The following is a 13265-nucleotide window of genomic DNA, read 5'->3' as shown; positions in this document are numbered from 1 at the left end:
CAGAGGGGGACTGAGGTCAGAGGGGACTGAGGTCAGAGGGGGACTGAGGCCAGAGGGGACTGAGGCCAGAGGGAACTGAGGTCAGAGGGGACTGAGGTCAGAGGGGGACTGAGGTCAGAGGGGACTGAGGTCAGAGGGGGACTGAGGTCAGAGGGGGGACTGAGGTCAGAGGGGGGACTGAGGTCAGAGGGGACTGAGGTGAGAGGGCACTGGCAGCCCCACTGTCTGGTCACTGTGGGAGTACTGAGTTCCCTTTTGGACTTCTTGTTTTAAGACACAAGTAGAGCCCCTCCTGAGGAGACGGGGAGGCTCCCGCAGGCCTGCCAGGAGGTGATAGAAACTGCCGGAAGCATGTGAAGTGGTGGGAAGGCCTTGAGTTGCCCGGAGTGCTTCTAGACTCTCACGGGTTTGCATGCAGGAGGCAGGTTGTAGCTGGAGGCCTGGCCCCCAGCCTAGTGCAAGGCCCTCGGTGTCGCCTGATACCCCCACACCTCTCAGAACTCCTGGAACCCAGCCGAGGAGTGAAAGCCAGTGGCCAGAAGAGGACTGGGGCCCGGCCTTGCCAGGGGACTGACTGGGGAGCGAGGAGGAGCTGTGGCTGGGGCACTGGCCCTGCAGACCTGAAAGCTGGGTTTGGGTCCAGGTCTGCTGGGATCTTTCTGGTAACCGTAGACAGGTCATGTTGCCTGCTGCAGCAGCGTGCCTCCTTATTTGCAAACCGTAGGGAAAGCTGCCTGGCCCACCTAGAGAGTTGAGGGTGGCCGTGTGCAAACAGGCCTGTACAGGGCATGGTGGGTCACGGGGGCTGTGGGGGAGGAGGGCCGGTGGCAGACAGTGTGGTCCTGAGGCCTGAGCCCCATCCTCGTTCTGCCACAGTGGCCAGGGTGTGAGGAGGGTCCCAGTGCCGGGGCTGCCCGCCACTCCTCAAGTTCACTGTGCCATCTCTGTCGGGCAGGGCGGAGAACTACTGGTGGCGTGGCCAGAACACGCGGACGCTGTGTGTGGGACCCTTCCCTCGCAACGTGGTGACCTCCGTGGCCGGCCTGTCAGCCCAGGACATCAGCCAGCCCCTGCAGAACAGCTTCATCCACACGGGGCATGGCGACAGCGACCCTCGCCACTGCTGGGGCTTCCCAGACAGGATTGACGAGTGAGTACCAGGCGGGGATGGATGCCCCGCTCAGGACTCCCGGCCCTCAGCACCGCACGCATAGGCGGAACCTGTTCTTCACCTTTCGCTCGGGCTTCAGCCCCCGACCCGCCACTCTCCCCTCCTCACCCCTGGCCTTACCCTCGGGAAGCTGTGGAACCCTAGAAAGCCCAGCCTGGTGGGGGTTCTCCAGGGGAATGTGCTTCCCCTGCCATTTTCAAGCTTCAGGGGGCTGATCTCCTAACTCCGAGACTGACTTCATCTGTGAAATGGGTCCACCCCCCGATGAGGGGAGGACTGTAAATGCACTCTGAATTAGAACGTGCTCTGAGACTGACTTCATCTGTGAAATGGGTCCACCCCCCCGACGAGGGGAGGGCTGTGAGTGCACTCTGAGTTAGAACGTGTGGGGAGGACGGTGAGTTAGAACGTGTGGGGAGGACTCTGAGTTAGAACGTGTGGGGAGGGCTGTGAGTTAGAACGTGTGGGGAGGACGGTGAGTGCACTCTGAGTTAGAACGTGCTGCTCAGAGGCAGGGGTCCTGAGAGAAGCTTTCCTGCCCATCACAGATGAAAGTAGGGTCAGAGCTTCTGAGGATGGACTCCTGTTTGGTGGAAAGGTCCCCGGAGCCACAGCTGTAACCCCTCCTGGGACCCGGGCCTTAGGAAAATGGACTTGGGAGGAACCCGGTGGAAGCTGCCGAGGGGCAGAGCTTCTCCCGTGACCCCCCGCGACCCCCCGTGACCCCCCCGTGACCCCTGCACGCGAACAGTGGTTTTCCTTCTCCTGCTGGTGGTGCCAGAGTCCTGGAGACGTGAACCCACTGCTCGGGCCCTGGGGATGTGTGCAGGTGCACGTGGGAGTGAGCCTGCTTCCCAGAACCAGAGCCGGTCTGGGGACCTTGGGGACCGCAGAGGGAACGTTAGGTGGCAGGTCCGCCTCCCGACCGCACAGTACTCTACGGAGCTCACTCCATACCTGGGAGGGGCGCTGCCTCCTGTGTGAGAGGATAAGGCCACTGAGGGGCATCTGGGAAGGACACACAGAATCTGTCACTTCCGGGATGCTGCACCCCAGGGAGGCCCTGGAAGCTGCTTCCGCCAGGCCTCCAAGCCTCTCTGCCGGCCACGGGGATTCCAGGTCCCTGGCCTCTGCAGCCCTCTCCTGCTGACTTCTGATACCCTGGTCTGTCCTGAGACGCATGGAAAGCAGGGGCCTTTAGCCGCCGGACCCCCACACACCAGAACCCCAAGCTCACAGGGCTCAGCCCACGTGTTTTGCCTAAAAAGAACCCAGCAAGGGCCTGAGACTTGGGGTGAAAGATCGCAGACGCCTCCGGGAGAGGCTGGTGCCCTCTGCCCCACTCCTGGCGTGCCGTGGCCAGCCCAGCCCCATTCCTCCGGGCTTTCGTCAGCCCCAGTGACTTAAGTCTTAGATACTGACAGTTGGTGCAGGGATGGAGGGTGGATCCGCAGCAGGACAGGTGGCCCAGCCTCTCCCGCACCTCCTGGCCATGTGTGAAAGGGTGCCTCCTGCCCACCCTGGCCGGGCACCGTAGCTGGGATGCCCTGTTCTCAGGGCTGCCTGGTGTGGGCTAGGGGCCTGGGGGTTGTGGAGGACACCTCTGCCCTTTTAGGGTGCAGCTGGAGCCCCTGAAGTCCTAGGCTTTCCATCCTGGGGTCAGATGTCCTTTCCCTGCCCTCTCTCCAGGACACCTTGGTGTTTCTCCTCTGGTTCCAGCTGAGATGAGTGGTCACGATCTGTGGACTGGGAGGCGGGAGGCCTGCGCTCCACACCTAACACTAGACCCGGTTTCCTCCAGGAGGAAGGGGCTCCGATAAGATTCTGCCGCCCTCCACACACTTCCCCTGCCTCTCTCCCACACAGACTGTATCTGGGAAACCCCATGGACCCCCCCGACCTGCTGAGCGTGGAACTGAGCACCTCCCGGCCCCCCCAGCATCTAGGAGGGGTGAAAAGTAAGATCCCCTCTGCTCCTTGGTGTTCCGAATTCATTGGCTACTCAGGAAGGAGCCCTGTCTTCACGGGCCACCCTGAGCCTGCTGTTCTGGCTCTGGGGACAGTGGGGTCAGGGCAGCAGGCGGGACAGCTGTGTCCCTGGCTCTGGCTGCGCGTGGGGTGGAAGACAGGCAGCTGTACCCGCCGAGGTGGGCCTCCTCAGGCTGGGTCTGCAGCAGCCCCGTCCGCCCCGGCGTCCCTCCTCCCTCCTTTCACGGCCGAGCTCAGATCCTGGCTTTCCTCACTTCCCCCTAATCCTGCTCTCCTGTCCCAAGCCAAAACCCCCCATGCTCCGGCTCTGCCTGGAGCCTCCTCCATCTCCCGGTCCTCTGCCTGTCATACCAGACTGCCGTGTTCCTCATCCTGCTGCCCGCAGCCTCCCGTGTGCTGGGGGCTTGTACATTCACTCGCCCCCATTCACTTCTCTCCCTTCCTCTCTCTCCACGCTCTGCCCTCTCGTCTGGCCGTCTTCCTCCCTTGTCCTCTGTTCTGTTCCGTCCCTCTCCCCCTGTCCGCATGGCCTTTCTTGCAGGGGAGCCTCCACCTCGCCCACCTCAGCCTGCCTTCTTCACTCAGAGTAAGTGGGGCTGCTCCCGATGCCTCGGCCCCCGCCCCCGCCCCCTCTCTCTCACTCCTCTCCTGGAAGGTACAGAGCCCGGGCAGCTGGGTGGGAGGGGTGGCTGGTGTGTGCTGTGAGCTTCCGCGGCTGGCCTGGCCTAGCATGCCTGCCTCCTCCAGCCTGCCCCCCAGAGTCTGGGCTTCTGGAGCACAAGTGTGGCGCTGGCTTCTGCCTCGGCCTCACTCCCTCTCAGACCTGTCTGGGCTTCTGGAGCACAAGTGTGGCTGAGGCTTTCACTTCCTCTCAGACCTGCCTGGGCTTTGGAGCACGAGTGTGGCCCTGGCTTCCGCCTCTGCCTCACTGCTTCTCAGACCTGCAGGCACTGTCTGGGCTTCGTGGCGGTTGGTCAGGAGCGCTGTCCTCTCCAAGGATAGTTCCTGTGGCCCTGAGGGCAGGAGGCGGCTCCGTGCCTGCACTAATGGTGTGCTGTGACGGGGGCGGGGGTGAGGGCTTACTAACTCGCTGGGGCCCAGGAGCAGAGCTGCCAGGGTCTTGTGCTGATGGAGGGAGTGACGGGCAGGAGCCAGTGTTGCTTGCTCCAGCTTAGACGGAGGGAGGTGGGGCTCACGGGCCCACACGGGGCTGCCTGCTGGGCAGAGCAGGTTCCGCCCTCCTGATCGAGTGGTCGGAGGTGCACTGAGAACCTGGCAGCTAATGGCTGACCTCGGACCTTGGGGGGAATTGGGAGTGGAGGGTTGCTGGGGGACACTCGGCTTTCTTTCCCATGTGCCACCTCCCCTGTGCCCCTGACCCGGCCTGACTGCCTTCCTGTCGGGGTCTCCCTTTCCTCACAGAACCAACCTATGACCCTGTGAGCGAGGACCAGGACCCCCTGTCCAGCGACTTCAAGAGGCTGGGCCTGCGGAAGCCAGGCCTGCCCCGAGGGCTGTGGCTGGCGAAGCCCTCAGCGCGGGTGCCGGGCACCAAGGCCGGCCGAGGCAGTGGGGCCGAGGTCACGCTCATCGACTTTGGTGAGGAGCCCGTGGTCCCGGCCCTGCGGCCCTGTGCGCCCTCCCTGGCGCAGCTGGCCATGGACGCCTGCTCCCTGCTGGACGAGACCCCGCCTCAGAGCCCCACGCGGGCACTGCCCCGGCCCCTGCACCCCACGCCTGTGGTGGACTGGGATGCCCGCCCGCTGCCCCCTCCGCCTGCCTATGACGATGTAGCCCAGGATGAGGATGACTTTGAGGTCTGCTCCATCAACAGCACCCTGGTGGGCATGGGGGTCCCTGCTGGGCCCGGCCAGGGCGAGACCAACTACGCCTTTGTGCCTGAGCAGGGGCGGCCGCCCCCTCCCCTGGAGGACAACCTGTTCCTCCCGCCCCAGGGTGGGGGCAAGCCGCCCAGCTCTGCACAGACCGCAGAGATCTTCCAGGCGCTACAGCAGGAGTGCATGAGGCAACTGCAGGTTCCGGCCAGCTCCCCGACCCCCTCTCCCAGCCCAGGGGGTGACGACAAGCCCCAGGTGCCCCCCCGGGTACCCATCCCCCCTCGGCCCACACGCCCACACGTCCAGCTGTCTCCAGCCCCCTCGGGCGAGGAGGAGACTGGTCGGTGGCCTGGACCTGCCTCCCCTCCCCGGGTGCCTCCGCGGGAACCCCTGTCCCCTCAAGGCTCGAGGACACCCAGCCCCCTGGTACCACCTGGTAGCTCCCCGCTGCCACCCCGACTCTCCACCTCACCTGGGAAGACCATGCCCACCACCCAGAGCTTTGCCTCAGACCCCAAGTACGCCACCCCCCAGGTGATCCAGGCTCCTGGCCCGCGGGCCGGTCCCTGCATCCTGCCCATTGTCCGGGATGGCAAGAAGGTCAGCAGCACCCACTATTACTTGCTGCCTGAGCGGCCGTCCTACCTGGAGCGCTACCAGCGCTTCCTGCGTGAGGCCCAGAGCCCCGAGGAGCCGGCCCCCCTGCCTGTGCCCCTGCTGCTGCCCCCACCCAGCACCCCGGCCCCTGCCGCCCCCACGGCCACCGTGCGGCCGATGCCCCAGGCTGCCTTGGACCCCAAGGCCAACTTCTCCACCAACAACAGCAACCCAGGGGTCCGACCACCAGCCCCGAGGGCCACTGCTCGGCTGCCACAGAGGGGCTGCCCTGGGGACGGGCCAGAGGCGGGCCGGCCAGCAGACAAGATCCAGATGGTGAGCACCCAGCCTGGCTGGGGTGAGGCGGGGCAGGGCCCAAGGGGCCTAGAGCAGTGGGCCCTAGTGGTGCTGACGGGGGTGGGGGTGTGCCCAGCTGCAGGCCATGGTGCATGGGGTGACCACAGAGGAGTGCCAGGCGGCCCTGCAGAGCCACGGCTGGAGCGTGCAGAGGGCTGCCCAGTATCTGAAGGTACCGCCACCTCTTGCTCGCTCTGGCTTTTAGGGACCCTGAAGCCTGGTTCTGCTGCCCCCAGCCCCCCGTCCCCTGGCTCCAGCTCTCCTCTTCCCCACCCTAGTTGGTGCCCTGGGTCCGCGTGTCCATGGCACCACCCTTACCCCCAGGTGGAGCAGCTCTTCGGGCTCGGCCTACGGCCCAGGGGGGAGTGCCACAAAGTGCTGGAGATGTTCGACTGGAACCTGGAGCAGGCCGGCTGCCACCTTCTGGGCTCCTGGGGCCCTGCCCACCACAAGTGAGTGAGCCCCACAGTCTGCCCCGCTCCGTGCCCCAGGAGGGCTGTCCCGGAGCCTGCCACGCTGGGAGGAAGCCCAGCCCCTCGTAGGCCACTCGTGGCCAGGGACACAGCTCTCCAGCTGCGGGAGGGAGGCGCGCACGAGGCTCAGGCAATCGTTTCTCCTAAATGTGTTTATTTGGACATTTTAGCCACTTGGTTTTCAAACAAGTACAAGAGGGAATTGGAGCCTCTCCAGTTGAAGAGACCTTGCTGCCCTAGCACCTGCAGCGACCTGAGCGGCTCCAGGGAACGGTGCTTTAGGACCCCGTGATTGACACACCTCTGTCTCACCTCTGTGTTTCCGTATTTCTGTTTAAAGTAACATTTAAAATTTCAATGTTGGCTGGGCACCGTGGCTCATGCCTGTAATCCCCAGCACTGTGGGAGGCCAAGGAGGGAGGATCACCTGAGGTCAGGAGTTCGAGACCAGCCTGGCCAACATGGTGAGACCACGTCTCTACTAAAAATACAAAATTTAGCTGGGTGTGGTGGCAGGCACCTGTAATCCCAGCTACTCGGGAGGCTGAGGCAGGAGAATGGCTTGAACCTGGGAGGCAGAGGTTGCTGTGAGCTGAGACGGTGCCACTGCACTCCGGCCTGGGCGACAGAGCGAGAGACCCCGTCTCCAAAAAAAAAAAATGTTTTTTCACTAAAAAGAAAATGAATACATTTTCTTTAGTCTTTCCTGTAAAAGGTTTATATTATAGTGTAACAAAATACAGACATTTAAAATATGTACATATATAAACATACTTTATATATTATGTAAATATGTATGTGAGAGTGCTGCCAAGTCAAAAAGCAGTGAACTGAGGTCAGATGGGTGGAGCCGGCATCATGGCAGGAGGTGGGGCTGACACGGGCCAGGCCCTGGAGACGGCAGCTCAGTCAGGGCCCGTGTCCCAGCAGCGTGGCCTGTGCATGGTGCTGAGTTTCTCCATATGTAAAGTGTGTAGATAATAGTGCCTACCCTAGGCCGGGCGCGGTGGCTCAAGCCTGTCATCCCAGCACTTTGGGAGGCTGAGGCGGGTGGATCACGAGGTCAGGAGATCGAGACCATCCTGGCTAACACGGTGAAACCCCGTCTCTACTAAAAATACAAAAAATTAGCCGGGCGAGGTGGCGGCGCCTGTAGTCCCAGCTACTCGGGAGGCTGAGGCAGGAGAATGGCGTGAACCCGGGAGGCGGAGCTTGCAGTGAGCTGAGGTTGCGCCACAGTACTCCAGCCTGGGCGACAGAGCAAGACTCCGTCTCAAAAAAATAAAATAAAAAAATAGTGCCCACCCTGTGGAATGGACTGGCGCGATGGATGGGGGACGTGTCTGTCACATCACGCACAGCATGCCTGGCACCAGGACGCAGGCACCCCGGGGCCCCCGTCTGTCCCATACTGTCTCGGCTGGTTCTTACTGGTTCTTACTGGTTCTTACTGATTTGCATCCACTTGGGCTTGGGCTTGTTCGCGCCGGTCGGCCACAGATTCTCTCAATACGCAGGAGTGCTAGTTAATTTACTCATCGTTTATTGAAGTACAGAGAAAGGATATCCAGGATGATAAATTTCACAGTTCTTGCCGGGGACTGCCAGCTTCCAGTGGTGTTGCCTGGCACCAGGAGACAGTGACTCCTGTGGCCCCCGGTACCCGCCCCACTGACCTTTCTGTAACCTGTGTAACTGCTGTTGGTTTCCCATTCTGCAGGCGCTGAGACGGGTCTGGAGAGCCAGAGGACCTGGCTGAAGGAATCGCCTGAGCCTGTCCATCCACCAGGGTTGGGGAGATGCTCCCATCCAGGCCTGGAGGACCTGCTGCTCCTGGGGACGGAGCAAGGCCAAGGCAGCGGGAGGCTGGGAGCCCTGCCCTGCCCTGCCCATCCCTCCCGCACCAGCGCTGTCCCTGCAGACTTTGGTTCGGTGCCCCAGCCAAGATGAGGAAGGGGCCGGGTGAAGACAGGCCTGGGGGCTGCCCCAGCAGGCTCTGGGTATGACCTGCCTCTGGCCCGGGTCCTGGGTGGGGCCTGTGGCTGGAGTAGTGCCCCCAGGCCGTGCCCTGGGTGACCAGACGGGGAAGAAACCTGACTGGACCTGGGCAGGCAGGATGTGTTGGCCACAGAGAGAGGCGGACCAGTACCCATTAGGATCTCCTAGGACTGGGCCTTCTTCCAGGGGGCCCCTGGCAGGCAGTTGGGGTGTCGGGCAGAATGTGACTGGTGGCCTCACCATGGACTTGAATGGGACTTGGCTGGCCTCAGGATCTCGTGCCTGGAAATAGCCTGAGGTGGCTCAGGAGGCAGAGAAAGGGCGCCAGACCATTCTCTGGCGGGGACCAGGGCCCAAGGCCCCGGGCTGGAAGGAGACCAAGGGGCAGCCGCCCTGGAGGGACGTCAGTGCTTCCTCTTCCACCCAGTTGCCCGTGCGGTTCCATGTTTTCCCACCAGCCTGTCGGCAAAGTTGCTGCCCCAGCATTCGGTACCTGCTTCTTCCAGAGAAATAAAGTTAGTTTCTATTTTATGTTACTTACTTGCACCTGCCTGTTCCTTTGCTTGTTGGTCAGCAAGCTCCAGGCCCCAAGGGAGGCTCCCCCGGGCGCCAGCATCTGCTCCGGGCAGCAGGCCTTGTGGCGCCACCTGGAGGCAGCGGGAGGGCGTGCAGCCCTGGGCACCGGGAGGCGTCTCTGCTTACACAGCGGGCAGCGCGGCCAGAGTCCCCACCGCTCTGGTCAGTGACTTTCACAGTGCCCGGATTCCTGTAAGGCACAGTGCCTGGACTTCATTTGCCATATGGAGTTCTGTAAGGCAGGATGTACAGCAACTCAGTTACACGGAGCCAAGCCAGAGATGTTAGGAACAAGGAGCCCTTCAGTATGTTAGGCGTTTTAATTTTTTCTGAATAACTCATATATTCACACGGTTCACAATTGAAAAGGCACTGAAGAGTGTACAGTGAAATGACCCACCCCAGCCATCCGCTTCCCCGGCCCAGAGACGCCTGTATCACCAGTTTCTTGTGTAGTGCTTGTTTTTGTTTTTGGTTTTTTACTTAACAGTATTTTGAAGAATTCCATAGCAGTATTGAACGTGCTTCCCCATTCTTTTTTTTTTTTTTTTTTTTTGAGACAGAGTTTTGCTCTTGTTACCCAGGCTGGAGTGCAGTGGCGTGTTCTCTGCTCACAGCAACCTCTGCCTCCCGGGTTCAAGCGATTCTCCTGCCTCAGTCCCTGAGTAGCTGGAACTACAGGCGCCCGCCACCACGCCCAGCCAAATTTTGTATTTTTAATAGAGATAGAGTTTCTCCATGTTGGCCAGGCTGGTCTTAAACTCCTGACCTCAGGTGATCTGCCCACGTCAGCCTCCCAAAGGGCTGGGAATACAGGCGTGAGTCACCGCGCCCAGCTGGGCTTCCCATTCTTTCAGGTTGCATGGCTGTACGGGTGTACCACAACCTACTTACCTGGGCTCCTTTTGATGAAGGGCAAGTTTAGTCGTATCCGGTCCTTTGCAGTTACACCCATTGCCTCAGTAAATGGTGTACGTGGGCACGTCAATCTGAAAGATGAGTCCGCAGTCCTGGGTCAAAGTGTGTGCCATGGCGGCGGGTGCTGCTGAACCTGCCCCCAGCGGAGGGGCGTCCCTCAGTTGTCCACCACCTGTGCAGGAGAGCATTCCGTGTGTTAAGCAGTTTTCTGATCTTTACCAGACTGTTAGAAAATAGTGTTTCTATAGTTTTAATATGCATTTCAGTTGAGCCATTTGTATTTCCCTTTTAATGAGTTGCCTATGAATATCCTTGGCCCATTACAAAATGTTAGATTATTCGTCAGTTTCTTACTGCTTTCCAGGAAATCACTAGGTCAATTAAGGAAACTAGCTCTTTGAGCTTCACATATGATCATGTGAACCTGATAGGAAAAGAGGTAAATCATAAGTAAGCTGATGACTCGGGTTTATTGAAAACAAAACAGGCCATTCAGGGTGAGTCTGGGCCACCTGTGTGTCTGTGGCTATAGGCTGGCCTTTGGGGGTAGGTCCTGAGGCTCAGAAGCTCTGAGGCCTGGCAGGTTTGCATATGCCATTTGCAAAGGCAGGAATTCTATTTTAACTGTGATTTAAAATACCTAGTCAAATAGATCATAAAAAGGAACAAGTTCGTTTTTTTTTTTTTTTCTGAGACGAAGTCTTGCTCTGTCACCCAGGCTGGAGTGCAGTGGCGCGATCTCAGCTCACTGCAACCTCGCCTCCCGGGTTCAAGCAATTCTCCTGCCTCAGCCTCCCGAGTAGCTGGGACTACAGGCGTGCACCATCGCACCCGACTAATTTTTGGATTTTTAGTAGAGACAGGGTTTCACCATATTGGTCAGGCTGCTCTTGAACTCTTGACCTCATGATCTGCCTGCCTCAGCCTTGATCCCAAAGTGCTGGGATTACAGGCATGAGCCACCGCACCCAGCCAGAACACGTTCATATTGAGTGAGCTTTGAGCATTGCTGGTAGACCTGGATTTCATTCCCAGGTCTGTTTCATCTTAGAAACGTTATTTAACCTTTCTGAGTCTGTAAACTGATGGAGTAATTCCTGCTTTCTAGAAGGGTTGTGAGGACTGACTGAGGTTGTGAAGGTAAAACATTTTGCTTAGTGTGTGGGCCATAGTCAGTACCCACTACACAGCAGTTATTATAAATGTTACTTCCCAGTGTTCCTGCCTGTTTCTATTAATCAGTAGCTTACGTTATGCACTGACCACACTCTGCGCATAGAATTGTGTTTTACATTTCTCCTTTTCCCTATTTTTTTCGGAAACAGTTTATTCTTTTGCACACGATTATCCTATTTAGAGATCATAGGTGTTTTTACTTCATTTTTAAAAAGACACCAATTTTTTTGTAAGCAATCCGACCTGTGTGTGCTTTACAAGCATTTAAAAATCCGTTTCAGAGCCAACACATTCAGAAGGATTTTTGCAGGGGGCAGAGGATGTCAAAGCAGCTGGAGTTTTCTCAGGGGAGCAGGGAACCCTATATGTACTTTTCCTGCCAGACACAAGTTCCCTAAACCCTGGGGTTTTCTGCTGTGTTTTGCTTGCTTCTAACTGGCCTGCCAGCTTTTCCAGCATCTCCCGGGTTTACCGAAAAGATCTGCAGTTGGGATGTTGAAACGCTGACCCACGTGCGTTTGCCAACAGGGAGAATCAACTCAGTGGGGAGGTGTTGGGTGCTTTTTGTGTGTTGAGCCCTGATGAGGAAACACGAGCCGAGTAGAAACAGTTTGTGCCCCAGAGGGATTCTCAGTCTTTGGGGGACTGTGACATCATCACGGCAAGACAAGTGCTCTGTAATCACTGTGCACCAGGTGCCCTGGGAGCAGAGAAGTGGCTCCCCACGAGGTCACGTTGTGCTGACGTGATGGGTAAGAACGGTGTGTGCCAGGTAGGCGAGGGGACAAAAGCACTGCACCCGAGGCGGCGGACGCCAGCCGGCTTGTCCCAAGCACTGAAGTTGGCAAGGCCAGAGCGCATCCTTTTGTTGTTTTGGGGGTGGGTTAGAGGCGGTTCTCGTGATCCTGGCACGTGAGGCAGGCCTGGATCATGAGGCTGCTAGTGTGGAATGCTGAGTTCTTTTCGACTTTGTAGACAAAGGAAGACAGCAGGAATAGCCAGAGGGGTGGTGGGGTTGCGTCTGCGTGTTTTAAGCAGGATGGGTTTGCTTGAAAGTGGCTGGCGGCTCCACTGCGGCCACGAGAGGAGGAAAGACCTAGCGCGTGTCTCTCACTGCACACTGCGGACAGCAAGGTGTCCTTAATTCGAAGCAAGTTAATCTGTACAGAAACTAAATTTGGAGATTGGAGGAACCTCCAGCTCCTGGAATCTTTGTCGAGAGTAAGGGTTCTTGAAGGCCAGCCCAGGGCCACTGCCGGTCTAGAGCGAAGTTTTCAGCCACCTGAGGTGAAACGACAAGAACTACAGGACTGAGCTTTCTTTAAAATGAAACAGATTCCGTTTCAAGGATGGTCTTTATTCGGATGTTTTTGTCTTCCTGAGTTCTTGGTATTGAAATGGCTGTTCTTGCGTCGTGGTGGTGGCGGTGGCGTTAGACGGTAACTGTGTCCCCGTGTCCTTGGGGAGCAATGCTCTGTCCCGATGCGCCCCCAGCAATGACTGCTATTTTAGGGACCCCGAAGTCAGTCTCGAGGACCCAGGGCCGGCGTGTGTTCGCGTTGGGCAGCACCACCTATTGGCACGATGTGACGTTGCAGGCCCTCTGGCTGAATTTCCGAGCGTGGGAGGGATGAGACTGTGCAGTCATTAACGGCCTCATAAATCAATTAAGTCCAAATCTGCTGGCCCAAGCCGACGGGTGCTTAAAGGGAAGCTCCGGGTCGCCCACCATCCGGAGCCAAACGGGGACCAGCGAGGATCTAAGGTCGGGAAAGGAGACTGGTGGGGGTCTCTGAAACAGGCCACGCCTGCACCTGGGCCAGAAGCCTGCAGCTCTGGGCTAGCTGGAGGGAAGCTGAGGGCTGGCAGAGTGGGCAGCCACTCTCCCGCAGAAGTCCTGGCATCACACCACTCCATTTGGGAAGCCTCAGCTCCACTGTATTTAAAAACATGTTTTTATGATTGTCAGACATGTTCTTTGTTGAATGGGACCATTCAGAAAAGAGCAGTGAGAAAATTAAACACCCAGAAAGCCGCTTAAAATTTTGATATATTGGCTGGGTGCGGTAGCTCAATCCTGTAATCCCAGCAGTTTGGGAGGCCGAGACGGGCGGATCACGAGGTCAGGAGATCGAGACCATCCTGGCTAACACGGTGAAACCCCGTCTCTAC

At 58.6% G+C, this 13265-nt stretch overlaps 1 protein-coding gene across 2 annotated transcripts in view; it reads left to right on the top strand.

Moving 5' to 3' along the window:
- TNK2 (tyrosine kinase, non-receptor, 2) overlaps positions 1-8959 on the top strand; it is a 49811-nt gene extending 40852 nt beyond the window's left edge. The window contains exons 10-16 of one of the 2 annotated variants that reach the window (XM_011961163.1): positions 956-1150; positions 3038-3129; positions 3702-3746; positions 4583-5931; positions 6029-6124; positions 6277-6404; positions 8146-8959. In XM_011961163.1, coding sequence (XP_011816553.1) covers positions 956-1150; positions 3038-3129; positions 3702-3746; positions 4583-5931; positions 6029-6124; positions 6277-6404; positions 8146-8152 — 1912 coding nt within the window. In that variant the 3' untranslated portion in view covers positions 8153-8959. The remainder of the gene's footprint in view (positions 1-955; positions 1151-3037; positions 3130-3701; positions 3747-4582; positions 5932-6028; positions 6125-6276; positions 6405-8145) is intronic. The other variant, XM_011961164.1, reaches the window with a different exon arrangement.
- The last annotated feature ends 4306 nt before the right edge of the window (positions 8960-13265 follow it).

The sequence above is a fragment of the Colobus angolensis genome, unplaced genomic scaffold (genome assembly GCF_000951035.1).
Source record: "Colobus angolensis palliatus isolate OR3802 unplaced genomic scaffold, Cang.pa_1.0 Scaffold54, whole genome shotgun sequence".
In the NCBI taxonomy this organism is placed as follows: domain Eukaryota; kingdom Metazoa; phylum Chordata; class Mammalia; order Primates; family Cercopithecidae; genus Colobus; species Colobus angolensis.
This window is presented reverse-complemented; position numbering and strand designations above follow the sequence as displayed.